Below are 27615 nucleotides of genomic sequence, written 5' to 3'. Positions count from 1 at the left end.
CCGCAGACCGGTCAGAGTGTCCATGCTGACCCCTGTCCACCGCTGAAAGCTCCTACAATGGACACGTGAGTGTCAGAACTGCACCCTGGAGCAATGGAAGAAGGTGGCCTGGTCTGATGAGTCATGTTTTCTTCTACATCATGTGGATGGTCGGGGTTATGGTCCGATCTGATGGAGCATCTGTGGGATGTGCTGGAACAACGAGCCCGATCCGTGGGGGCCCCACCTCACAACTTACAGGACTTAAAGGATCTGCTGCTAACATCTTGGTGCCAGATACCTCAGAGGTCTTGTGGAGTCCATGCCTCCACGGATCAGAGCTGTTTTGGCGGCACGAGGGGGAGCTACACAATATTAGTGTTGGTTTCAATGTTGTGGCTGATCAGTGAATATTATGTATAGTGCTTATCACAAGTAATTAGACAATGACATACTCTGTTGTTTTGACTGTACTTTCCAATCAAACCATTAATGAGTTTAAAGTACAGATTGTCTGCTTCGGTTTGACTCTTTACATTATATATTGGTTTCATAATTTTGAAATAATGAGATAAAGTTAAAGCTTCTTGTGACGTGTGTGTGTGTGTGCTTGTGTGTTTCGAGAGAGGACCCGCCCACTGCTCATATTCCCTTAAGCTGATGCAACAAAAGCCATGGTTTCACTTTGAAAACCAGCGACCCCGCCTTCCTCCACTGTAGGATAGGTCCCAGACGCTCCTGGATCATACAGCAGAAACACACACACACACACACACTCTGTTCAGCTTTGCAGAGTCTCCTACTTGTCAAGATGGAAGAAGTGCTGGCCCCTCTGAGGGAGGCTGTGAAGGAGCAGGTGAGATCAGTATTCCCCGTGGAAGCGACACCCGCGTTCACATGGAAGTGGAAGTAGCCTTGTCCGTGTGTTGCAGGGTGACCTGGTGCGTCAGATGAAGGAGCAGGGAGCTGCAGAGCAGGACACCGGCAGAGCTGTGGCAGAACTCAAAGCTCGCAAGAGGATCCTCGAAGCAAAGGTACGCAAAGAATAAAATGCAAAAAAAACGATCCAATTCCACGTTTAATGTCATTCATTATCCCCGATAGTTTATGTTGGTCTGTTTTGAAGCCTGCAACCGGTGGGATCTTGGGCTTGCGTCTTTCCACCTCCAGGAGCTGGCTCTGCAGTCCAAAGACGACGATGTGGACCGGTCGAAGATGGAGGACACCCTGAAGCGGAGATTCTTCTATGACCAGGCTTTTGCCATCTACGGAGGTAAAACGCAGAGAGCGATCCTCGATCGCGTCGAATGCGTCTCCTGCGTGGCTCCAAAATGCCTGTCGCCTGCCTTGTTCTGTAGGTGTGAGTGGCCTGTACGACTTTGGCCCCGTGGGCTGTGCCCTGAAGAACAACATCCTCCAGGCCTGGAGGCAGCACTTCATCCAGGAGGAGCAGATCCTGGAGATCGACTGCACCATGCTCACCCCGGAGCCCGTCCTCAAGTAGGTGCTGTCGTAAGGAACCATACTTTGAACCTTTGGGCCTGCCTGTAGCCTGGGATCTTCAGGGAGGAGGGTTTGAGTTTCCAGAGTCCAGGCCAGACTGATGGACCCTGGAGCTCTGTGGTGACCTGCCTGAGGAAATTTGCCAAACCTACATTTTAAATGTCATTTTAAAACATACCCTTGTTTTGATTGAGTTGTCCTTTTGTTTTTGTCCTTTTTTTAATTTGAAAAGTTTATCGCTGTGTCTTTTGTCTGTCTGTATGTTTTTTACAATGTCCATTTATTTTATGCAAATATTATGAATATTTCTCATATTGTTATAATTATCTATTTACTTTGCCTACTATATTAATTTCAATATGTTTTTTTTTTATCATTGCGGCTGTTCTTCTTTGTGAAACACTTTTTTGAAACATTGTTTATTATTATTATAGCTAAATATTTTATATTATAATGATAAAACATGCATACATGTGCACGCACAATGCATTTGACCCGCTCAGACGGAAGGAACTGAATGGCCTTGTGTCGAAACGTGTTCGTTCTCCTCAGAACATCAGGACACGTGGATAAATTTGCCGACTACATGGTGAAAGACGCCAAGACGGGGGAGTGCTTCCGAGCCGATCACCTCCTAAAAGGTGAGGAAAGACCCCAGTTCATCCAGTTAATCCTCATCCCCCCCCCCCCTTCCTTATTCTGTATTGATGCCCCTGGTGTCGGCTTTCACCCCAGAGGGGAGGGAGGGGGAGAGAGAGAGAGAGAGACTTTTTTTTTTAAACGTTTAAGGTTCCTTTATTTGCAGTAAGTCATGTCACAGCAGCAGAAGCTTGATCGCAGAGGAACCAAAAAAACACCAAAAACCAGAGACAAATCAGTCAGCCGGTAAATAGGCAGCAAGAGTACAGACTTCTCTATAAGGACAGCTCCCTTTGCAGCCCAGACTTCCTCCTTTGAGAGAGAGAGAGAGAGAGAGAGAGAAGGATCTGGATCTGCATCTGCATGAAGAACCATATGCACAACAAACCCTATACAGGACTGCTGATTACTACACATCCAAATGAATCGAAGAAACGGTTAATCTGGTGATGGTTTTATATATGAACATCAGTAAATCGTATGCAATTAGACTGTTTTTAGGAAATTGGGGATGCAGCTTTTTTCAACTATGCTCCCTAAACTGTGTCTCAGTCGACATTTTGAAACATTTGACAAACATATTTATTTAACCGTGCATACAATTACCAGCACTTTTTAAAAATATTATTTTCTGTCTTTATTGTTTACGTTTTATATTTTATTTATTCTTGTATTTGCATATCTTGCCTTTTTTTTCATTTCATTATTTATTTTTTTAACTTTGCCTGTGAAATTCCAGGCAAAGTAAATTCCAGGCATTATCTGTTAAATCTGAAGCTCTTCTGAAGCTGCCTTTAACCCACTTTGCATGCAATTATTTTTATTTCTTTGTTTTCCTCACTTTAAAAGGTCGTATGGATTTGTTGTGACCCGCCTATGGGTTAGTTTTCTGTTCAGGGTTGCGGGGCACAGGCCTGCTGGGAGGGGACTAGTTTGCCAGGTTTGGGATTAGTCAAGCGTTGATGCATTTGCAAACACCCACAATCCTCCAAAAAGAGAACCTGGCGTGAGGGGAAATATTGCATAATTAAAAATGCTTCATCATAAATGTCTGCTATGAAACTATATGATCAGGTTGCGGGATGATATTTTTTTCTTTAATGCTCTTCTGACATTATATTATCAGTAAACGATTATTATTAAGATACACTGTTCATTTTGAAAGGAACCAGTAAAGCTGCAAAAATAACTCAAGAGAAGGGATTTAACCACTTGAATTTGACGGGGCGGAAAAAACACTATTCCAAAGTATAAACCGTCATCTGAGTTCATAAAACTCACCAATTGAGTATTTTATTTTATTTTTTCTAACTTGCAGCTCACTTAAAGAAGCTTATGTCTGATGAGAAATGCTCCGCAGAGAGAGCAGATGAGATGGAGGATGTGATCACTCAGGTGGGTGTGCACGATGAATACTAAACCGCGGACCCTACGCGATATAGAGGCACTTACCCGTTAATTGGCCAGCGGGGACCCACCGTCTCATCCCCGCGCTCTCTGTTACAGATGGACAACTATTCACAGCAGGAGCTGGCCGATCTCTTTGTGAAATACGCCGTCAAGTCTCCCTCCACGGGAAATGACCTCACGCCGCCGACATCCTTCAACCTCATGTTCCAGACGTCCATCGGACCCGGTGGAAACATGGCGGGGTAGGCGGGGGGTTCGCGACGCGCGCTGCCAAATTCGAGCGTCGGATTAGTGTGATTCTGTATCGACGAGTGTTTGCCTTTTCAGGTACCTGAGGCCCGAAACCGCCCAGGGAATGTTCCTCAACTTCAAGCGCCTGCTGGAGTTCAACCAGGGAAAACTCCCCTTTGGCGCCGCCCAGATCGGCAACTCCTTCAGGAACGAAATCTCGCCCCGTTCGGGTCTCATTCGCGTTCGGTAAAGAACAATACGCTGTTTTTTAACGTTCCTTACAGTGCGTCGCAATTCTGTCACTTCCCTTAGTTGTTGAGCAACGAGGCTCCGTAACGTTTTCCCTGTTCCAGAGAGTTCACCATGGCTGAGATTGAACACTTCGTGGACCCGACCGATAAGGTCCATCCAAAATTCCCCAACGTGGCGGACCTGAAAATCCTTCTGTACTCGTCCAAGGCCCAGACCAGCGGCCAGTCCGCCCACGTCATGAGGCTGGGGGACGCTGTGGAGCAGGTAGAGAGGACCGGCCGACTGGTCATCCAACTCATAACGACGGACCCGCGCCGTGCATAATACACTGAAACGCCAAACCTCTCATTGTCTGCTACAGGGCGTGATCAACAACTCCGTCCTGGGCTACTTCATCGGGAGGATCTACCTCTATTTGATCAATGTGGGTCTGTCCAAAGACAAGGTGCGCTTCCGCCAGCACATGGACAATGAGATGGCCCACTACGCATGCGACTGTTGGGACGCCGAGACCAAAACCTCCTACGTAAGTAGAGGTTTTCGTTGTCACATTCATAAACATGGAGCGTCATGGACCCATCGGGCTAACCCCGGGTTCACCCCACACAGGGCTGGATCGAGATCGTGGGCTGCGCAGACCGCTCGTGCTTCGACCTGTCGTGCCACTCGAGAGCCACCAAGGTCCCTCTGGTGGCCGAAAAACCCCTCAAAGAACCCATATCCTTCAACATCCACAGTCTGCTCGGTGTTTTTCAGTGTTTTTGTGTGCAGTGAAAATTCTTCTAATTTCTACCCTAAAAAAAATAAATAATGGAAACTAGCTCTTGTTTTTCGCAAATTGCACGACTGCGCGAATTCATCTAATTCATCAGTTCCAGCAGAATAGCAGCTCTGTGTTCATCAGAACAAACTCAAGTTTCACACTGAAAGTGAGAACTATTAGTAGTGATGAAAGGTTACACTTTTTTATATATATATATATTTTGGAGACTACTCCAAACTTTCAACTTTGAGATTACGACTCATTCTACTGGTGAACCCCCTGGTACCTCCCCAAGGAGCCCTGGGGGGTTCCCCGGACCCCACGTTGAGAACCACCGTCCCGGATGGTTTGAAGTTGTGAAGATGAGGGTATCTCTGTATTTTTTTTTTCCTGAACTTCTTCCTACAAGACCGTGAATGTGGTCCAGTTTGAGCCCAACAAAGGAGCCATAGGTGTGGCCTTCAAGAAGGACGCCAAGATGGTGCTGGAATCCCTCGCAGTCAGTGGAGAAAGTTTCATCACCGAGCAGGAGAAGGCGCTCGACCAGACTGGGTGATTATCCACTGCTGCAGTTATTTACTTTATATTTTATTTTTTTCTTCCATAGCTCTTTTGTTTTCCGTTATCAATATAAATTCCATTCAAAAATGTTAAATATGCATGCCAAGTAATATAATATACAGTCTTAAATATGATTGTAAATACAAAGATAAATTGAATAATTATTATAACATTTGTAATATAATTGTTATTTATAAAACATGTTTTATACATTTTTTGAATAATAACACATTAGAATAAATGAATATACTCATAATGTAAATGGTATCAAGGGATAATATTTTCTACGATTGTACCCAAAGTTTCAGTGAAACCCTGAAATCTCAATCGATTATTATGATTATTATGATTATTATGATTATTATGATGATGATGATTATTATTATTATTATTATTATTATTATTATCACATCATACAGGGAGTTCACCATTGAGGCAGAGGGAAAGTCTTTCAGGCTCACCAGAGAGATGGTTGGGGTGAGGAGGTTCCAGAAGACACTGCACGGTAGGAAAACTCTCTAAAACACTGCTACTCAGCTTTAGACCCAGCGACGCCCATTTGTTCGTGTTCTTGTGGGAAAAGATTTCTCTCTGTTTTCCCACAGTGGAGGAGATTGTTCCCAATGTAATCGAACCCTCCTTTGGCATTGGTAGAATCATGTACTCCATCTTCGAGCACTCATTCCGGGTTCGAGAAGGAGACGAGCAGAGGACGGTGAGTTGAGAAGGAAAGTGGAAATACCAAGTAACATGAAATTATTTTGTCTTATTAATTTTTTTGTCTCTCATACAGGATCATTATTTGTATTGTAAAATGTAAAAAAAATGGCTCATATCGTAGACCCTTTTTATATTTCTATTAAAGTACATTTATCATCAATATGAGACTCAATTATTATTGTTACACTGAAAATATTGATCTTTTCTCCAGTATTTCAGCTTCCCTGCAACTGTAGCTCCATACAAATGCTCCGTCCTTCCTTTGAGCCAAAACCAGGAATTTGCGCCTTTTGTCCGAGAGTTATGTGAGTAGTGACATTCGTATTTCACACAAAGTTCTTATTTCTTAAGTTATAAGAAGACGTTGAAAATCCGGGTCTGGGAAGTAAAATTCCCCCTCCGGGATTTTGAGTAGGCCACGTTAGCTACGGCCCAGATCCCGTCCAAATGAGTGGAATCGGCTGGATCGGTGCAGAGCTGAGGCAAAAACACGGAGACAAGATTTTTAACTTTCTGGACCTGGAGTGATCTACCTCGGGGTGAATAACTTCACTATTCTCTTGTTTCAGCCGAGGCGTTGACCAAAAACGGCGTCTCTCACAAAGTGGACGACTCCTCGGGGTCCATCGGGAGGCGCTACGCCCGGACGGATGAGATCGGCGTGGCCTTCGGTGTCACTGTGGACTTTGACACAGTGAACCAGACGCCCCACACGGCCACCCTGAGAGACCGTGACTCCATGAGGCAGATCAGGGCCGAGGTGAGACGGCCAAGCGCGAAATCCAAATTTTTGTCATGTCCTTTTTAGTTTGTTTATATTATAGATTGATTTATTAAGTCTGTGAACATCAAGAGTCAAATACAATAAATGATAAGGATACATTTTTGCAGATTGCACTCCCTCTTCCCACCCCAGACCCAATTCAATGAAGGCATTAAGAAAAAAAAATGATTACAAAAATTTAAACAATACAATAACGAAAAGAAGTTATAATAAAATAAGATTATTACCAAAAAATAATTCAAAAAGGTCAGATTTTGCTCCCGCTCATCATAACACAAAACTCCACTGTTAGTGAAAAGACAACGCTGACAGTCCGTTGAAGTCAAAAATAATATGTTCTGGTTGATAACTAAACAAATGAAAGAGACGAGACAAATAATTAAGATTTCCGTTCCTGTTACTTTTATTGATTGATGAAATGCTCCTAAATCGTGTCCGCAGGTCGGTGAGTTGCCGGTGATCGTCAGAGATCTGGCCAACGGCTCCGTGACCTGGGCCGAGGTGGAGAGCAAATACCCGAAATTTGGGGGTCAGGAGACCGGCAAGAAGGAGTAGACTACCTCAGACATGTGAACGCCTAGAAATGACATTTCCTTAATCAGGATTTTCCAAGATTTCCATGATTTTGACAAATTCTCGTGTGTATTTTTTCTAACATTCCCTTTTATAAGGTTTTTCATGTCATTTTAAATTGCAAGATTTCCAATGAAATGTCAGTTTGTACAGTTAAGTGTAAGGTCAACAACCAAAAGGTTCATCTTTTGGTCATTTGGCCCTCATTTATGAAGATGAATCAAATACTAAGCATCGTGGAATAATTCATTTAAACAGGCTTTGGGACATTTACAATATTCTGGTAAAAAAAATCGGAAGCTTCACTACATTTACTGGGAAAACACTCCAGTCTGCAGTGGCATGTTTACACCTACAGTGTTGTCATCTCCTTACACTGTGTGTGTGTGTGTGTGTGTGTGTGTGTGTGTGTGTGTGTGTGTGTGTGTGTGTGTGTGTGTGTGTGTGTGTGTGTGTGTGTGTGTGTGAGAGTGTGTGTGCACGCGTGTGTGTGTGTGTGCATCCGTGTGTGTGTGCACGCATGTGTGCACGCGTGTGTGCACACATCACTGATTCATTCCAACTGGGCTCCAGCTGTGTGCATTTAAATAAACCACTCAATGATTCTTATCACTTATCGTTTTGTTTTTTCTTCTTCAGCACAGAAAGCGCAGAGAAAAAGAAAAATCATTTTTGTATCAAATTTCCTTTTTCTTAAATTTATTCAAGGAAAGATTAACATTTTGATTGAACCTTGCTGGAATAAAGTACCTCTCACAACGGAAAGAAAACCCTTCTTTAGCAAGGTAATAACACAGTATAATTTTCATAGAAAGGTAATTTGTGGAATATAAAATGAAAGGAAAATAAAATTTTTAAATTTTATAATGATTTCAAATGGGGAATGTGAAGCCGACGTCAAATTGCATGAGCAAGGCGGAATATTATGGGGATCACTCGCATTAACTGTTAAAGCCGGTCAGCGTTTTTGAGCTAGAAGACGGCTGGGCTGTCCTGTTCGGTGAAAAACTTCCACAGAAAATCTTGCAGCCATCTTGTGTGAATCCTCGACCCTTCTTTTACACCATTTCTGTGCATTTCGTATATTTGAGCCATTTCTCTATGCAATTGAGTGGAAGCCATCCTCCAAAAATGGCGACCGGAGTCCATAGCAACCGTCAAACCTCACATTCCCTGTTGTTCAATTGTATTCCATTTAGTTTTATTTCAATCCAGAGAGACTAAATGAAGAAAACAGGACATATTATATATACTGTATATGTAATTTGGCAATCAGCACGGACTGATAATTGTCAATTGGAGTCTATGATTCTGTTGAGTTCGTACATAAATGGATATAAACATGTGTGTATGGAGGATGGATCTCGGAGGGCCGCTGGAGAGATCCCCCCCCCCGCCCCCCATGGAGTCCTGATGCTGGAGGTGATGGAGACAACGCTGTCGCTGTCTTCCTGGGGGATCCGGCGAGCCCGCTCCCGGGCGGAGGTGGGGCGGTGGAGGCGGGAGCACTTGAGCATCTTAAACGCCAGACAAATCTTGGCGGGGAGCCACGGGGTTGGCGCCTCCCGGGGTGCAGCCGGCTCTGATTGGTTGGCCGCACGCCAGCGCTGATGAATGTCACCTGGGAGGTGAAGTCGGTAGTACTCCTGACTGAACTTGCGCTAAACCTCCATTTTTGGCTGGTCAATTTTATTTTTATTTTTGCCCCGCCCCCCCCCCCCCCCGTGGGGATTCCTTTGTGGACCCCTAGTGGGGCCCCGCGGACCCCAGTTTGGGAACCCCTGGTCCCAGAGGTCCCACTGTGCGAAATCTCATCTCCTCTGTTGTTCCGCCCCTGGGTAGAGCTCTCTGGGTATAAATACCCCCTGCCTCCACCTTGAAGAGCTCAGCTCCTCCCTGACGGGGAGTCAGTGGGACCCGCACCCCACATCCTGCTTCATCTCTTACACCTCATTTCGAGGTTGTTGTTTTGCTTTTTTTTTTTGCTTTTTTTTTTCCGTCCACGAGTGTTTCACTTCACTGTGAAGGGTTTGGATCGAAGTGATTGTCGACGAAACTGCTACAGCTTCTACTTCTAGACTTTCTACAGCTCAAGGTCAGTGTTACAACAGGTGCTTGTGAGGACACACTGGATTACACGACATGACACTTCAACATGTTGGAAATAGAATATTTGTCTGTGGGAAAAATAAAAATATATTTTTCTTATTTAGTTTTTGGTCTTTCCTTTTATATATAGATATATATCTATATCTATATATAAACACAAAAAATATTAATAGGCCCTAAGGAGTAAATGAGTCAACTTAACCAGTGCAGTTGTTGGGTTACAAATAGAAAAGAGCTGTCGAAGATGGACTCACTTTTATTAATTGCTTGAAATTCAAATAAATCAAATTGTCAAATGCTGACGCACTCGGTACGCTGAACGGATTTACGATTACAATCGATAACCACAATAACTATTGATTGAACACCTGCATATATTGCTCAGACTTCACAACCTTGAACGGTGGACAGGTTTATATTTAGATATTTATTTAACGGTCAAACAGACAGTGCCGTGACGGACCTTTTGGCCCAAGTTGTCAGCTACATATAAAGATAGAAATATATGTTTGTCCTGTTGACTAACGATGGCCGTTTGCGCCTCATTTGGTTGTCCCTGGTCCTTGTCCAGGGCCCGCGGAAGCTGGGCTGAGGCGGCCGGCGTTGCCATGGGGATCAAAGCCGCCCTACCCAAATATGAGCTCTATCTCTACAACACAGTGCTGGGCCTGGCCATGGTGTGGTCGGCCAGCTGGATATTTGAGGTCTCCAGCTGTGAGTACGAGGGGATTTGAACGCGCACAGACAACAAAGACGCGGATCCAGGATAGCGATGCTTTGCTAAAATTATTTTGCAACCCCCTCCTGCCCCCACCCACCTCCCCCACCCACACACCCCCACCCACACTCGCTGGCATTTTGTCTGTCAAATTCTTCACCCCTCACAACAAAAGGTCATTCACCAACCTCCCGCTCAACTGTGTTCTTTGGCTGTCTCCCTTCAATATGAAGACACACCGCCAAAATCGTGAAATATTTGTAATATCCTGCAGCATCTACAGGTCGTTCTGCCAGAGAGGGAGACTAATAATAATAACAACAACAGCTTGGAGGCCCTGTGGTTCAGTATTGTCTGAGGGGAAGAAGGCGGGCGTCGTGTTTCAGCCGCTAAAGGCCAGCGCCGGCAGCTATGCGGACCACGCCGAGGAGATCAGGTGTCTTGTATTAATAATACCACCGAGGGGGAAGAATGGAGCGGGGGTTATGAGGGTCTGCATTCACCACCACAGCCCAGCCACCCAGGGGAAACATCTGCATTCGGAAGCGACGAGGGAGGACGGGGAGGGGGTTTGTTTTTTATGGGATAAACTCGAGAGATTTGTACGGGTGGACGCAAAGTGGCCGATTACGCGGCTCTGTGGAAGAGCAGATTCTGATTGGTCAGGAGCGGCAAATTGAAATTATCGCTGAATAATGGCCGCTGTCTGTTAACAAAGTTATGAAATCCTATCAAATCAATATTCCGTCTCAATGCTTATTTAGTAATTCGTTATTTAGTAAGTAGCCGTGGAATAAACAGGACAATGTGCCGCCAGCTGGTCATTATCGCAAAATAAGAGGTGATATACAGTATAAACAGTGTATATATACAGTGTTTATATTCAGTGTCTATATACAATGTAATAAGACGTGATCGACCTGTTGGAGGTTTTTTTACGAGAATGCACATTATCCCTCCCTTAAACTCTTATATCTCGCGTCTCCATTTCCCCCCAAAACGTTTAATCCCGACGCCCTTTTTTTCGTCCCATCTACAGCCAACGCAAACAGAAAAGCCTTCAAACCGAGCGTGAAGCCAGGATGGTACTACTTCGGGAGGAAAATGGTGAGTCCACGCATGATTTAAACTCCACAAGGGCACGTTCCATTAAAGACATCGCCCTAAAATTCTGCGTGTGACCTCGTGTTTTTTTCCAGGATACGGCAGATTCGGAGTGGGTGATGTGGTTCTCCACCTTCAGAGAGCACATCCTCTTTGCCCTCTCCGGCCACGTGCTGTTCGCCAAAATCTGCTCCCTGCTGGCGCCGCAGGTGCTCCCCGGGTTTATTACGGCTTTATTACCGGCGGCGATGATAGATGCCCGTCGGTAATTATGGCACCGGTGCCGCAGAAGTGAGAATAGTTCATTTATTTTCCGTTAATGTCTTTATTGCGCCTTGACGACAAATGAAGCATCGCGGTCACAGGATTAACTCCACCTAAATGTCAAGCTGGATGAGTAGAAGTCTGCTCCCTCCATTGTGGATTCCCGCCACCGCTGATATCATGTATGGAAACAGTTTGACATTTTGAAGACACTTCGTTATTTATTAATTTTGCACGGCGGCTTTTTATATCGTTAGCAGAACAGTGCATGACAAACGGGACCAGGTGGAGCGGAGCAACGAGGGAGTGGAGAGGAGAGGAAGAGCGAGGTGGAGCGGGAGATGAAGACAGAGAGAGAGGGATAGAGGAGGGGAGGGGGTTACAAATAGATATCTACTGTAAATAGTTCTATATTTAAACGGTTATACGTGACAAGTTCGGTTCGGCGAACGTCACTGGAACAACTGTCGCGCCTGGTCCGCAAATGACCATCGTTCAGTTCCAGATTCTGCGTCATATACTCAGTGCGCTCTGCCCTTTCGTCTGCTTGAAAACTCTAGCTTTGGATGTTTCTGCTCAATAAATGCCAACGAAATGAATATGGGACAAATATCAACTATGTGATCCTTCAACAAACTAACCTCACGGATCACCACTTTGAACTCCCCTCCGTGTCTCCCCCACAGCACAGGTCCCTGGTGTACATGGTGTACGGCCTGCTGGCGGTGTGGACCAGCATGGGCTGGACCTACGTCACCCTCATCCTGTCTCACTGCATCCTGCTCTACAGCGTCTCTCTGGTCAAGATGCGCTGGCTCTGCCTCCTCACCGGCCTCTGCACCCTGGCCACCTTCAAGTGTGAACCCTTTGTGTCCTGGCAGGTAGAGGCAATAAGATGTTATCTTTGAAAACTTCAACCCTAAAACTATTGTGAGGATCGGTGTGAGGATTATTTTGGGAGTTGCTTGACGTGGTTCGTGATGAATAATTTTAGACCAATAATTCAAGAGAGATAATCAGGAATGATGGTGATCCTTCAATGGATCTCAAAATTGAAATTGAGCATAATATACTCAATTTCAATTTTGGGTCATTTATCTTTCTATCTTAAAAATAATTAAACTTTAGAATTAAAAACATGTATTATATATTTTTAATTCAAGAGTTTAATAATATATATTTTGTATAATTAAATGCGCTGGTAGTGCCACACACTTAATATTACTGCGCATTTTATTATTATTATTATTATTATTATTGTTATTATTATTATTAGTAGTAGTAGTGGTAGTAGTAGTAGTAGTATTATTACTATTATTATATCCATATTTCGCCATTGCTACTCCTCTCATATTTGAACAACATACACGTGAAATACATCAAAACGACCTTACCTGAGTGCGGCTGAGAAACTTTGCCAAATTTGCAAAAATTAAAATTAAAATTACGAGCCAAAAATGGAAATTCAGCGCAAGTTCAATCAGGAATACTACCTAGTTCACCTGCTGGGTGGCATTCATCAGCTCCGGCATGCAGCCAACCAATCAGAGCCGGCCGCACCTAGGGAGGCACAGCTACCATGTTTTTTTGCAATACCACGCATTATTATACAGATGGTCATTTTTTTCCCTTCACCTATAATGCAAAATAATTCAGCTTATTAGTTATAGTCATCATTTTTGAGCAGTTACAAATATAGCCCAAGAGGTTTTAAAAAGAAAATTGAGATACACAAACAGGGCCGGCACACTTTTACAATTTCAGAATTGTCTAGTTGTTATTATTATTTGATGACTTTTATTAATGTCAAGCGCTTGAGTTGCATGTTGCGTATGAACGGTGCAATACGATGAATATGAATATCACAATGTTTTTAAAGGCAGATTTTGTGGAGGGGGACTTCAACCTGCGTCACGTTCTGTTCTATGGAGGATGTGGCTTCACCATCATGCGCTGCGTGAGCTTCGCTCTGGAGAACTGTGACCGGAGCGGGGGACACTACAGCATCCTGGAGCTGCTCAAGTACAACTTCTACCTGCCCTTCTTCTACTTCGGCCCTATCATGACCTTCGATAAATTCTACGTTCAAGTAAGTCATAATAATATAAATAGCATTATTATGAGCTGTAACCCTGTCTATTTATCTATCTATCTATCTATCTATCTATCTATCTATCTATCTATCTATCTATCTATCTATCTACGTCTGTCTATCCGTCTGTCCATCTGTCTGTCTGTCTGTCTGTCTGTCTATCTAATAATAACTAGTAATAACCTGTATTTATATAGTCTTTTTCAAAACATAAGTTACAAAATGCAAATCTTTCTAAATATAAATCACAGTTAAGGGGTAAAAAAAAAAAAAAAGGAATCATTTAAAAGCGAGAAAAGAAAGCAACCTTAAAGACAACACATAAAACTTTAGAACGGAGGCGGTGGACGGATGCAGAGGCCAGCGAGTTCCGCAGCACGTAACCATATTTTCCACTCAGTCCCAAATCCCAATCAGTGCTGGGCCTCGTCTATTTGCGGTTTGCGCTCTTGTGGCCTTCGAAGACGTGGACACGAGACAGAGGCCGAGATAGAAAGTGTGAACAATATTTATCGTGTGCATCTAAAAATAGGATCATATGACACAAGTTCATTATTCCAGCCGTGCTTGAGACGTGCAAAGTAAATATTGGATTCAAATACAACATAATATAGGGTCGGAACTCTGACGCAACCTTCCAGCGATGGCTTATCTATCTGATCTTCTGCACCCGTTCCGTGACACTGCACTGTAGACGTGTTTTAACGACGTCTCTCGGGTCTGGTGAGGACCTGACCCGGAACATCTGATCCGAAGTGACTGCGTCCCCTGCAGGCCAACAGGTCGGACCTGAGCAGGAAGGAGCGGGAGCTGTGGCACATCAGCGTGCAGGGCGGGGTCCAGCTGCTGGGCATCATCGCCGTGGACGCTCTCTTCCACTTCATGTACTTCCTCACCATCCCCACGGACATTAAGCTGCTGAGGCACCTCTCCGACTGGGCTGTAGGTCTGTGGAACACCCCCCGAAAAAACACCCCACCGTGATGGTTTAAGTCAGGGGTCTCACACTCAAACCACCTGGGGACCCCTGGCCAGGTTGTCTTCTCCTAGGAGGGCCACATTGAACATAAGGTTGTTTCTATTATACCGCACATTAATGAATTGCCTAGAAATCATAAGAATCTTTTTTTATTATTTTTATTTTTATATTTTTATATATTTTTTATTTTATTCATTATTTTATTTTATTTCGTTTTTTATTCTGAAAACATTACGTTAAATAGTGTGGATTGATTAAGCATTGTGCTTTTAAAAATATTTAGTTTAGTATATTCAACAATATATTATAACAAGTAGTGGGGCCGCGTGAATTTACTGTAGATCTTGATTGAAATCCCTACACTGAAAAAAACATACTGTGAGAATGTTAAATCCCACTCTTTCAAAGTTAATTGCCTGACCAACTGACTTACCAGTTATACCATCAATTAATTGTTTCAAAAGTAAGCGGCCGTGTTTTTGTTCCAGTGGGCCTGGCGTACGTTAACCTGGTGTACGACTGGGTGAAGGCGGCCATCATGTTCGGAGTCATTAACACAATATCCAGACTGGATCATCTGGACCCGCCCAAACCCCCAAAATGCATCACCATGCTCTACGTGTTCGCTGAGACGTGAGTTGGGTTCGTACTTACTGTTTGATGGAATTGACCTGCTTGGTCGGATGGTTGAGGTGCTTGAAGTGCTTGAAATTCATACTATACCCTGAAAATAGAACCTTTTGTGGTGAAGTGCTTGAAAAGTCCTTGAAAAAAACGCAACCATTGAAAGACCTGTGAAAAACCTTGTTATTGAAATCGCAATAGAACATTTTCCAGAATTAATAAATAAATCAATTAATAAAGATCACATTGCAAATTGTTTATATTTGTTTTGCGTGAAGTCGTTGTGCTTAAAAAAGTACTTGAAAGTCCTTGAATTTCATTTTTTAATGCTAGAATGAACCCTTTATGTATACAATCGATGTAAAACTGACTTTGTTGAACTTTGTTTCCTTTTTCAGACACTTTGACAGAGGAATTAACGACTGGCTGTGCAAGTGAGTGCCTGAACACACAGCAACTTCTGAAGACTTCTCTGTGGACATATTGAACTGTTTTTCAGTAAAGATTTTTTTGCTTTTCCCAAAGGTATGTGTATGATTACCTGGGTGGGAAGCACGACAAGGTGCTGGAAGAGCTGATGGCCACCGTGTGCACGTTCGCCGTCACTGTGGTGTGGCTGGGGCCCTGCAAGGTGGTGCTGCTCTGGGCCTTCTTCAACTGCTTCGGCCTCAACTTCGAGCTGTGGACCGCCAAGTTCTTCTCCATGGAGCCTCTGGCCTCTTTCGAGGTGGGACGCCGAGGGGTCTTTGCGCGTCAGTTACATCTCGAAACGGGAGGCCTTGCCCTTTGATTGACCGTCTGGTTGAAATGGTTTCACCACAGATGGCGATGTCGGAGGCGATGTCTCGCAGAATCAGAGCGATCTTCAACACCTTCAACTTCTGGACGATAGTGCTCTACAACATCCTGGTGTTGAACAGTTTGGACTTTGCCAAGTTGGTCGCCAAGCGTCTGCTGCTCAAAGGTGACGATGAAAATGAAATAAAATAAAATCATATTCATGGTAATTATTATTTAATAGTAATAAGAAGAATAAAAATAGAAAAATAAGAAAAAAAAAACCCCAAAATTAAAAAATGAACGAGAAGATAGAACAATGGAAATATACAGTAGGCCTAAATATTAACAATAAACAATATTAAATGAATTATAACTAATGATAAACTCCAAATAAGTGCAATAAAATAAGCCTAAAAAATAAACAAAAAAAAAACATACAAACCAAAAAAAATAACGAGAAGATAAACACGATTTTTAGACGAATAAACCTTAAAATAAACAACGAATAATACAAATGTTGTAATTTTCAAATTGTATGTATTTCCGTTGCACATTTCCTCCACCCAGGCTTCCCCATCACCACCGTCATCGTCCTGTTCGTCACCTACTGCCTGATCCAAGTGATAAAGGAGCGAGAGAGGAGACAGGCTCTAATAGACGACCCCGATCCTGTTCCTCCACTGGCTCCTGCTCCTCCACCCGCTACTGCTGCCCCTGCCACCATCAGCACCACACCTCCCACTGCCACCGTCAGCAGCAGCACCCCGGCCGCCGCCGCCGCCGCCGCCGCCCAGCCGGCCGTGGAGCCAGGAAAGGTGAAGGCAGAGTAGAGATGGGATGAGCGTCAAAGGCTGGACGCCATCCAGTGCCGTCCTGAGTTTCTGCTGTCGAGAACCGCTGGGGCTTTTTTCATTTGTTTGTTTGTTTTTCTCAAGGTATCGGCGATATATCTTCTGTTTACATCAGGTGCTCGAATTGTGGCCGTAAACAGCCATGTAGTAAACACAATGTCCACAGAGATGCTGTGCTGCTATCAATTAAGATTTTATGACCTTTAAATGGAGGCTCTGTTTGACAAAGAAGACTGTTCTGAAGCACATCAACTTTTGACCCATTATATAATGATAGTATAGCCACATACTGTCTTTATGTGATTTGAAATTTATATTTCATGAAATGCTTTCTTTTGAGTCGTGTAACAAGTGTTAATAAATGTTACCAGTCTGCAATTAGAGATCCAACTTTTGTACATCATTTTACCAGTGTTTACTCAAAATGAGACTACTTGTAGTATTTCTTCAAAAAAAGACGGAGAAAAAAATGTATGACCAAACAAAATGAAAAAGATGATTAAAAATATTAAATAACTACATCCCTACTCATAGAGTGATGTGGAGGGACAGAGAAATGTAAGTATTTTTGTGAACGCCCCCCATTTTTTTAAGAGAAATATCAGTGAGTCAGTATGCCGACCTTGTCTGTGATTTGGAGTCTGTGTGGTGTGAGATATTCCTGTAGAGTTACGTAGAGCATTTGGAGGATGAGTGTGTTTGCGTGATTCCAGTTTTGAAACAATAATAATGCATTGTCCTTCAGAAATCTGCATCTGATCACAATGCTGAAAGTGTCTGGACCTGAATAGTCTCAGGAAAGATGTTTCTTAGGGTATAGACAATATATCTATCTATATATATAGAATATATCTAGCAATGCAGATCCTGATGATTCATTCACTGGTAATGAGAAGGCTACAGTAATAAAACATGTTGCAAAGAAGGAACCAAGATAATTTTTTTCCACTTTAACATCAAGCCGTAAAAGACCACAAGGGGTCACCCTGCCTGCAAGTCCACTGCCGTCCGTCATGACTCATTTGGACATATTTCACATGAAGCAGTATGTCAGCTGTCTGGAGAGAGGGGGGTGAGAGCGTAGAGGGGCCGGCATTGGGGTGGGGGGCTGCGGTGTGGTGTGGGGTGGAGGTGGTCTCGGGGACTGAAGAGCAGAGATTGTATTTCGCATGTTCCGGAATGGATTCCACAGCTCCACACCAGAGGCCTATAAATAACCCACCAGTCGGAGCTCAGCTGAAGAGCGGGGACAGCTGAGGAGATGGGCCGCCCTTGAGTTAAGCTGTTATCAACTAATAGCGGGCGGTCTCCGGACGGCGGCTCCTCTTTCCAGGGAAGGCGCGCACACAAACTCCCTGCTCCGCTCTCGCTAGAGGATCCACCGAGGAACCATTAAGCATTCACTTGAGTTTGACCTACGACGATAAAGTAAAACCCCCGAGGCCGCAGAGCTGCCCCCGCCAGGAACCATGGCCGTGCCCATCAACCCCACGGACGAGCCCAGGATGTACCAGCAGACGCTGCTTCAGGACGGCCTGTACGACCTGCTGGAGAACGACAAGCTGGTGGACTGCGTCCTGAAGATCAAAGGCAGAGATTTCCCCTGCCACCGGCTGGTCCTGTGCGCCTGCAGCTCCTACTTCCGAGCTATTTTCCTGTCGGATCTGGAGGAGGAGAAGAAGCGGGAGATCGTCCTGGAGGACGTGGAGCCCGGCGTCATGGGCCTCATCCTCAAGTACCTCTACACCTCCAGCATCAACGTCACGGAGCAGAACGTCCAGGACATCTTCGCGGTGGCCAACATGTTCCAGATCCCCTCCATTTTCACCGTCTGCGTCTCCTTCCTCCAGAAGCGGCTGAGCCTCAGCAACTGTCTGGCCATCTTCAGACTGGGCCTGATGCTGGACTGTCCCAGGCTGGCCATCTCCGCCCGGAACTACGCCTGCGACCGCTTTCAGCTCATCGCCAGGGACGTGGACTTCCTCCAGCTGGGGCCCAGCGAATTGGCAGCCATCTTGACTTCCGACTCTTTGAATGTGGAGACGGAGGAGAGGGTGTTCGAGGCGCTGATGAGCTGGGTGTCCCACGACACGGAGAGCAGAGGGAAGGAGCTGTCGGGTCTGCTGGACTGCGTGCGTCTGCGCCTCGTCACGGAGGACTACCTGAGGGAGAAGGTGGAGAAACACAAACTGATATCCGCCAACGAGGAGATAGAGCAGAAACTGCGGCTGGTAAGGGACGCGCGCGCCGGGAAACTGCCGGAGATGAAGAAAACCAAAGCCGGTCCGCAGAAACAGACAGAGGACGCAGAGTGCGGCGGGAAAAAGAAGGAGGAGGAGGAGGAGGCGGAGGAGGAAGACGATCGACTGCCGGGCTTCCTCAATGACAACCTGCGTTTCGGCATGTTCCTCAGAGACATGATGTTCATGGTGAACGACGCCGGCGCGGTGGCCTACGACCCCGCCGGGAACGACTGCTTCGTGGCGTCGCTCTCCACACAGATCCCCAAGAACCACGCCAGCCTGGTCACCAAGGAGAACCAGATCTTCGTGGCGGGAGGGCTGTTTGTGGACGAGCAGAACAAGGACGACCCGCTGAGTTCCTACTTCCTACAGGTAGAGGATCAGCACCGCGAGGCCTGCATGACACGCTGCATGAAACAGCATCAATGATCTGAAGAACAACTCCACCGGGCGATAATCATTCGCGACAGTTACTCACAGCAGTGGTCCGCCGAGGTACTGCAGGGGCGCCGGCAAAACTTTTTTGTGAACATTTAACAATTGTATTTTTGACAAAAAAAACATTATAGTGCAGAGAATCCAACCTTTAACACTAGAACAGTAGCGTTTCTTTATTTCAGTAATGATGTCCTGCGCCCGAGGAATCCTATTGTTCAGACTGACGGGCCATCGCCATCATTTTTTGTTTAGTTCAAGTAGGAAAAAAAGGAAAATATAATATAAATCTAAAATGAAATTTTATTGGCACCGGAGACATTTTGCCGGTGTTGCAGAAATAGACTGCCCCGTCCCCGCATCTGGTGGACATTGAACCATTGGATAGAACAGATGCGATCAGTTCCGGCAGCCGCATCTGTTGGACGCCAGGGGTTGGTTATGTTTACCTTTTTTGTTTCATATGAGTGAAACAAAAATAACAAAAATAAATAAATCTGAATCAATATTAAAAACACGCTCAAGGCAATCATAACCGAGTCATTATAAGGCACAATAAATATGTTATTATAGGCCAGGCTTGAAATGCAACACAAAATGTTGTTAAAAAAAAAAAAGAGGGAGTCCCTGCTCTTTCTCTATCCACCAGGGGGTCCTTGGGCTGCCCCTGGCATAAAAGTGTAAACATTGATCTCCTTTACTGAACAAATCCGTAGTGTAATCTAGATCAGTAGAGCGCCAGCCTGTAGTTGCACTACAATGTGAATCCTTAACTGTAATCCTCATGTCAAGAGAAACCAATGAAGATGACGTCAGCGGCTGGAAACGAGCAGGACTCGTGCGACGGGTTCAGATGCTTCCTGCCTCTCTGTGATGATCTTCACTGGTTTCTCTCGAAACGCAGGCCGACAGGCTTACTCTCGTTGAGTTTTTGAAAGCCCCCCCCAGAGTCGAGGATGAACTGAGGAATGAAAGGTTTTGGGGTATGAACCTACAAGTGCCACAGGTTGACACAGTTTTGCTAATGTTATCCATCGGAACCACCATCTCACCATCAGTGGATTCCAACGGCCTCTACAGTCGCCACATCTGAATCCAACAGAGCGGCTTTGGGATGTGATGGAACAGCAACAGAAAAAACACTCCACCTATGGTTTGAAACCAACGAGTCTTCTCCAACATCTCCAATGTCTGGAAGTGTTGCTCAGCAGTATACGCTGAGTTTGTACATAGTCCCATGTGTGTGTTTGACCATGTCTGTCTCCAACGCACTTTCCAGTACGACCCGGCTAATGCCGATTGGCTGGGGATGCCTCCTATCCCATCCCCCCGCTTCCTGTTTGGGCTGGCCGAGGCCGAAAACTCAATTTTCGTGGTGGGTGGGAAGGAGCTGAAGGACCAGGACCAAACACTGGACTCTGTGCTGGCATATGACAGACGGTGAGTACGGGTTCGGGGCAGTTCACCAGACCGCAGAATTTACAATGTAAAATCGGTGCTCCGTCTTTGTCTATGATCTCCATATACGGCCGTGGAAACAGCTCTTTATGAATGATCCCCCGCTGGCTTCAAAGTAGACCGCAGGCTAAATCAGCTTATTGAATCCACAACCATATTAAATGGTTCAAATTGAGCGACCAGACAATATCAAGAACGCAATTAAATCTGCATCGATTGGACTGGGTGTATCTGGTTTCCATGGGTCTGTGTTTCCTCTCTGACAGGTCTTTAAAGTGGAGCGAATGGGACCCCGTTCCCTACCCGGTCTACGCTCACGCCACCGTGTCCCACAACGACACGGTCTACGTGATCGGAGGGAAGGAAGACAACAAGTGAGTCCCTCCCACGCCTTTTTGCATTTCCCGACGGCGTGGAAACAATATTATCCAACACTTTGTCCCTGCCCTGTGCATGTAGGAAATGCTTGAAGAGAATGTGTGCCTACGATGCCAAACGCGCCGAGTGGAGGGACCTGGCTCCCATGACAGTCGCGCGCTCGCTGTTTGGAGCCACGGTTCACAAGGAGAAGATCTACGTGGCGGCGGGTGTGACAGACACCGGTCTGACGGACAGCGTGGAGGTTTACGACTTCGCTACCAACAAGTGAGTTCCATGACATCCGCCAGAAGTACAGTCACAGAAAGCAGAACCTATTCTACATCTCTTTGTGTGTGTGTGTGTGTGTGTGTGTGTGTGTGTGTGTGTGTGTGTGTGTGTGTGTAAATTTCCAGGTGGTCGGATTTTGTGGAGTTTCCTCAGGAGCGCAGCTCACTGAGCCTGGTGTCGGTGGCTGGGTCCCTTTACGCCGTGGGAGGTTTCGCCATGATGCCTGTGGAGGACAGCGAGGAGATTGTCCCCAAAGAGATGAACGACATCTGGAGGTAATGATAAGGTTAAAAAAAAAAAAAAAAAAACGGACACCTCCGTTTAGGTTATTCATTCACTGGTTCAGTGGCGTGGACTAATCTCCGTCCAAGGGTCCTCCAAGAGTTTCCACGGGTCCCCAGCAAAATTATTTAAGTTAAACGTCATTATTCTATTTACGAGACATTGGCACCATTAGAGAATGTACAATAATAACGGTTTTAATCCAAGTTTTACTGTTCTGTCCTTGTAAGTGCAGTTTAGACGTTAGAAGTTCGGACCTGATTTGTTATTGTTATTGTATCTAACAATAACAAATCTTCCCAGATTGGGCCCCCAGAGGGGTTCTTCTTTACTTTTTTATCAACAACACCGATCCGCTGTCCCCCTCAGGTTTAATGAGGTTGACGGGAAGTGGACCGGGGTCCTCAGAGAGATCCAGTACGCCTCCGGCGCCACCATCCTGGGGGTCCGCCTCAACACCCTGCGCATCAGCAAGCTGTAGACGTCCTTCGCCTCCCGTTTTGTCACAGAAACTTGGGAATTTTTCAACGGACGTCGTGTTGAGAAAAGACGTCCTTTCCATGCTGGCTAAAGGGAGACCCGAGATATTAGGCTGAGAAAACGAATCATTCTATGGTTGTCATTTGAATTACTGAAATTGGTCTGATTGGTTAAGGCGGCGGACGCTTTTCCTTTTTTTGAACGATCACATTTTTATATCCGTATGTGTTTCAGCTTTTATTTAAAGCGCATACTTTTTGCACTGTGTAGATAGTCCTATGAGCGATCTGCCTATTTATACACAACGGGCATAACAACAGAGTTCCAACACAATTTTGCAGATCACGTTACCAGTTACATTTTTATTCACTAGATGGCAGTGTAGCCATCATGCTGCTCCCTTTTACCTTCCAACCAAGAACCGGAGAGCTTCTTATAAAATAAATACAAATAAAAAAAAAAAAATCATTCCTTTTACGCTTCGCCACACAGAAAAACCACGACACACGTCTGCATTTTGCAATAATATATCTTAACTGTTTAATAAATGTTTTCTTTACACTCTCCTGTGTTACAGACAGTAAACACTAGTCAATAATACAATGAAAGACATAAAATACAGTCTAATGTTAATAGCACCCCTAGACACAATTGTCCTTGTACTGTTTTAGTATTTTGTTAATATAGTCAACAACAACTGCCTACAAATGGTCTTTGTACACCAGAGAAAAACTAAGACGTCGTGTTTACATTATAAAGTTGTGAATCGTCAAATAACAGTACACATTATGATTTATTTATTGAATACAGCTGCAATATGAGTTAGTAATGCGACATGTGGAGGGTATATGGATAATCCTAACATGTCTTTGAATGGACTATAGCCTTGGCGTCTATGGTTACCACATATAATGATTCTGCCCGACAGGGAAAGAAAGACATGACCATTGAACAAGATGTTAGGAACTAACAAACTTCCATGTGCAAAACAACCAACAACTTTCCAAAGCGGCTGATTTTTTTTTCACATTTTTCAACGTTCTACTTTACACCCGAAATAGGATGAAGTAAATAATAAAATAAAATAAAAACATTAAAAAAAATAAAATAAAAATACGTCCTCCCATCCTGAAAATGACTAAAGGACAATTCTCTGCCTCTGAAAAGTAACATGTTTCTTTAAAATCCTTAGATATATCTACAGATAATTTCTCTCCTCCCCCATCCTCATGGAAGATCATGAAGTGCTTCTGAAACAAGCCAGGATGCTTGAATTCCCAAACATTTCCTCCAGCAGAAGAAAGGCCACAGAAGCTCTCGGATAAAAACACACACACACACACACACACACACACACACACACACACACACACACACACACACACACACACACACACACACACACACACGAACACACACACACACACACACACACACACACACACACACATATACATGTTTTTTTTTTGCGTTCAGAAATGAATCCTAGAATTGCAAGAATGCCCCAATGGGGACGTGTTTAAAGTACCTTTTTAAGTTTAAGTGCTCCACTTTCTAATTGAATACCACTCTCAATGCTTTATTCCGTGACAAAAATTGGCTTTAGGTGCGATGCACAGTGCACAATCACTAAGTAATCACTAAGGATAGGATCCTCCTCGAGCTCCCACTACCTCACTGACGTTTCCCCGGTTTAGGGACTGGGGCGGGTCCATCGTGGCCTAATTCAATACGAGCCTTTGGCTGCTAGCCTTAGAAAAAGGAGAATTTGGACGTATTTATATTTAAGACCACGTAATACCAAATACCTACCCAGAGGGTAGAATAGAGTAAACCAGGTGAACCGTGTCACCTCATTTAAACTACTATTTAAACACTGTAGCGTCGACAAAAACAATTGAAACACTCACTGACATGTCCATAATGTCTCCTTATAATCTTTAAATACTCAATGCTTTATAAGCAAGCTGTGCACTAAGTAATCCACTGACTGATATATTCCTCTCTTGTTTGGATTTAAGGTTATTAACCTGGGTGCTGTGCCATATACTACATTGGTATATACAATAAAGTGCAAACAATAATTAATTTATTTCGCATTAATTCCATGGGCAACTGTTTGGGGTACTGTGTATATCACTTTATATTTCCGGGTGGTTAAAAAACGCCCACAACTTTAAAGCATTTTTCTGTATCGCCGGATCTGTGAAACGTCACCATAATTCCCCCTCGAGATGGAAATGGTGAACTGTGGACTCTGAAGGGAGGGTCACAAAGTTCTTAAAAAGGAGCGAGCCGGGCACGCTGAACACTGACTCAGTTTAGCTCAAAAAGCTGAATTCTACAGAGCTCACAGCTTCCCACACAAGCTTTAACCGTCCATTACACATCGGCATCAGCATGGATTCATTCAAGAAACAATTTTATCCAAAATGTGCTCAATATATAGATTAAGACCTCCTTTTGCAATCACCAAAATCACAAAATGAAAAAAAAAAATCCCTTTTCAATATAACATATTGTTTTTCCAGGATGGAGGCAGCACAGCCCTTGACTTGAAATACTGATTCATTGGATTGGATGTTTGATGAAATGTCGAAAATGTCCATTGGTAAAGTGGTCTGCACATCTATGTTTTACCATAGTGTGTAAACCTAGTTCAAAGTGCTTAAATCAGTAGGAGACACTACTCTACTACTACTCTGCTCCAATCACCTACTGCACCTACTTAACAATAAAACATTCAATGGAAGATTCTCTGTTTCCTATAAGGCTCGACGGGGCCAAACACAAAAAAAAAAGTGTCATTCTATTTTAGTAATTGAATTTAAAAAAAGTAAAAGTTTAAAATATGTGTCGTTTTACAGTAACACATAAATATTCAGATCTGTTTTTGTTCGCTATAATGAAATGAAAGTTCTGTTAATTATATGTTGGTTCTATTAAGTCAAATTAAAAAATGAGTTTGGGTTCAGATAACTTCTGAACCCAACTTCTTACAATATTGGCACCTAATTACCCTATTTTGCCATAATTGAATTGGGTTAATGAATAAAGATAATACAGATTATTCAAATAATAGTTGTGAAATAAATAATAATGCTCAGATTTATTGACTTCTCAAATTGGCTCCAGCTATAACCACGGCGTTTCCAAACGATGGGAAAGACATTTTTACATTTTCTTTCTTTAAAGAAAGAAAATGTAATACTTCAAGCGAGTTTATTGTATTTCTCCTCTCTTGCTCTCTCGCCTTTCTTTTGATACCACTGGCAACCACAGAGAGACTATTACTGGATGCCCGGCCCACAGTTTAGGGTGTGTGTGGGGGGCAGGGGTGCAGCAGGTTTTCCATCACTTCTGTCTTTGTGCAGCTTATTTTAGCGGAGTGCATTTTTCGGGAAACAGTCTTTTGAGACACGTTTAGATGGGATTAAATACTGGCAACGACAATCTTCTCCAAATATCGGATTCTTTAAAAGTGGATCAGGAAGAGGGGCTTGTCCCGTTTTCATTGGCAGCAGGGACTTTCCTAGAGCTCTGCGACAATTTCAAAAAGTGCTGTTTTTTAGCACAGCTTCAGGAAACTCTAAATTCTAAGTGGCGCTAAGTAGCCAAGCGGCTCTAAACGCCCCATGAAAGGGTGCCTTTCATACTTCACCTTATTAAAAGCAGCAAATAAAGAGATCAAAATGTGTTTGACACATTGACAAAAAAAAAAGAAAAAAGAAATGTACCAACATCAAATAACGTAGTTTATCGATCATATGGCCCTGACCGTGTCACCATGGCAACCGCTACAAACAAATGTAATGATAAAGACAAGGGGTGAGCGACAGAGCTACGCTAAGGTGCTTAATCCGTTGAGATAAATTAAACAAAAACATTGAAAACAGATTAATACAACTCACAAAAAGCTTATCCACAACTTCCAACAGTACCAGCCCAAAGTGTTCCGTCCACCCCTCAGAATGTAAACAACGCGGGGAACTAAGCACGAGGACACGTCTCTCACCATATGTACAAGCTAGGGAGACGATCCGACCAGAACGTGGACAGGAGGACGAGCACTGTCTCCGGGGTGACCGATCGATCGATCGATTAATCGACTAATTGACTGATTAATGGTTCGGATGCGAGAAAATCTTAGCGATACCGATGGGGTTTACATGGCAAAAGGTTGGCAAAAGTGCATGTAGAGCAACACATTTACATTTATAAAGAGGGAGGGGGGTATTACAGATCCTTAGATCCCACTTTTTTTTTCTCGCTCGTTTCGCGGATTTTCCTCAGGAAATCACTAAGTGATGAAAGCTCTAGTGTGCAATCAGAACGATTCAGTGCTCTGTTGGCTCTTTAGGAGTTTAGCATAATGCTGATGTAAATATATCTGCAGCTCGGCTTCTGATGAAATGCACACAGTTGATTTAGTTGCTCTTGGCATTTTGTGAATAAATTACGTAGAATGACATAGTAAAAAAAAAAACCCCAAAAAAACATCTAGTTGGAAAAACCAGCTTAAGTGTAAGCCACTCTATGCACGATTATCCTATAGTTTAAAAAGGATTTTGAACCAAATATAGGGTTTGGTATATTAGGTCTCACCAAAGAAATTGGTAAAGAGGTGCCGTCGTCTCATCTCCTCCCACCCCAAAACCAAATATATATTGCTTAATGTAAGCAACAGCCATTGAACAACTCTCTCTCTCTCTCTCGCTCCCTGTCTCTCGCTCACACACACACACACACACACACACACACACACACACACACACACATATACAGACACCATACTGCATTGCAGAACCCACCTCCACCCGATATCCACACAAAAACACGTAACGTGTCACGAAACTACAGACAAAGCCTCACCATTACTCAAAAAAAAAGAAAGAAGGAAAAGGAGACATTTTTAAGTACATCTTAAACATCACTCGGGTTAAAGATAAGGTGCAGGAAGGATTATTATAAATGCTGTATAACATCAGCTAACTAGAGCGAGGTGAGCTTACTGGATTTGGTTATTGGCAGCGCCGTATTACAGGAACACATCTGAAGACAGCTCCACGTTTGGTTATTGCTGGGTGGGGACTGGAGCCACTCGCTACATCTGGCCAGAGAACGGTTCAAAAA

General features: G+C 44.0%; 3 protein-coding genes across 3 annotated transcripts; all 3 read left to right on the top strand.

Moving 5' to 3' along the window:
- Window positions 1-704: 704 nt before the first annotated feature.
- On the top strand, window positions 705-7980 carry LOC307245172 (glycine--tRNA ligase-like). Its single transcript, XM_080020615.1, has 17 exons — window positions 705-835; window positions 912-1013; window positions 1150-1252; window positions 1338-1479; window positions 2035-2123; window positions 3440-3516; window positions 3628-3773; window positions 3859-4008; window positions 4116-4278; window positions 4376-4540; window positions 4624-4731; window positions 5184-5329; window positions 5758-5843; window positions 5944-6053; window positions 6270-6363; window positions 6628-6818; window positions 7284-7980. The coding sequence occupies exons 1-17, from the start codon at window positions 791-793 to the stop codon at window positions 7395-7397; spliced, it is 2031 nt and encodes a 676-aa protein (XP_079876741.1). The 5' UTR covers window positions 705-790; the 3' UTR covers window positions 7398-7980.
- A 1334-nt stretch (window positions 7981-9314) lies between these two features.
- Window positions 9315-17319, top strand: hhatlb (hedgehog acyltransferase like, b). Its single transcript, XM_080020594.1, has 12 exons — window positions 9315-9510; window positions 10096-10238; window positions 11282-11349; window positions 11442-11555; window positions 12297-12491; window positions 13490-13699; window positions 14477-14648; window positions 15170-15314; window positions 15704-15739; window positions 15831-16032; window positions 16128-16269; window positions 16653-17319. Exons 2-12 carry the CDS (start codon window positions 10133-10135, stop codon window positions 16913-16915), a joined length of 1653 nt encoding a protein of 550 aa, XP_079876720.1. The 5' UTR covers window positions 9315-9510; window positions 10096-10132; the 3' UTR covers window positions 16916-17319.
- An 886-nt stretch (window positions 17320-18205) lies between these two features.
- klhl40b (kelch-like family member 40b) lies at window positions 18206-26031 on the top strand. Its single transcript, XM_080020534.1, has 6 exons — window positions 18206-19551; window positions 20894-21054; window positions 21339-21446; window positions 21532-21717; window positions 21846-21995; window positions 22372-26031. Exons 1-6 carry the CDS (start codon window positions 18406-18408, stop codon window positions 22481-22483), a joined length of 1863 nt encoding a protein of 620 aa, XP_079876660.1. The 5' UTR covers window positions 18206-18405; the 3' UTR covers window positions 22484-26031.
- The last annotated feature ends 1584 nt before the right edge of the window (window positions 26032-27615 follow it).

The sequence above is a fragment of the Zeus faber genome (assembly GCF_960531495.2).
Source record: "Zeus faber genome assembly, chromosome: 19".
Taxonomy (NCBI): domain Eukaryota; kingdom Metazoa; phylum Chordata; class Actinopteri; order Zeiformes; family Zeidae; genus Zeus; species Zeus faber.
The sequence above is the reverse complement of the archived record's forward strand: the minus strand, read 5'-3'. Positions and strand labels throughout refer to the sequence as shown.

Bases quoted from the DNA above. Each gene is read 5' to 3' on its own strand.
- LOC307245172 (XM_080020615.1), top strand. From the start codon at position 791: ATGGAAGAAGTGCTGGCCCCTCTGAGGGAGGCTGTGAAGGAGCAG. The intron at 3,774-3,858 runs GTAGGCGGGGGG...TTGCCTTTTCAG, and splicing joins CCCGGTGGAAACATGGCGGG to GTACCTGAGGCCCGAAACCG. The intron at 6,364-6,627 runs GTGAGTAGTGAC...CTCTTGTTTCAG, and splicing joins GCCTTTTGTCCGAGAGTTAT to CCGAGGCGTTGACCAAAAAC.
- hhatlb (XM_080020594.1), top strand. From the start codon at position 10,133: ATGGGGATCAAAGCCGCCCTACCCAAATATGAGCTCTATCTCTACAAC. The intron at 10,239-11,281 runs GTGAGTACGAGG...TCCCATCTACAG, and splicing joins GATATTTGAGGTCTCCAGCT to CCAACGCAAACAGAAAAGCC. The intron at 14,649-15,169 runs GTCTGTGGAACA...TTTTTGTTCCAG, and splicing joins CCTCTCCGACTGGGCTGTAG to TGGGCCTGGCGTACGTTAAC.
- klhl40b (XM_080020534.1), top strand. From the start codon at position 18,406: ATGGCCGTGCCCATCAACCCCACGGACGAGCCCAGGATGTACCAGCAG. The intron at 21,718-21,845 runs GTGAGTTCCATG...GTAAATTTCCAG, and splicing joins TACGACTTCGCTACCAACAA to GTGGTCGGATTTTGTGGAGT. The intron at 21,996-22,371 runs GTAATGATAAGG...TGTCCCCCTCAG, and splicing joins GAGATGAACGACATCTGGAG to GTTTAATGAGGTTGACGGGA.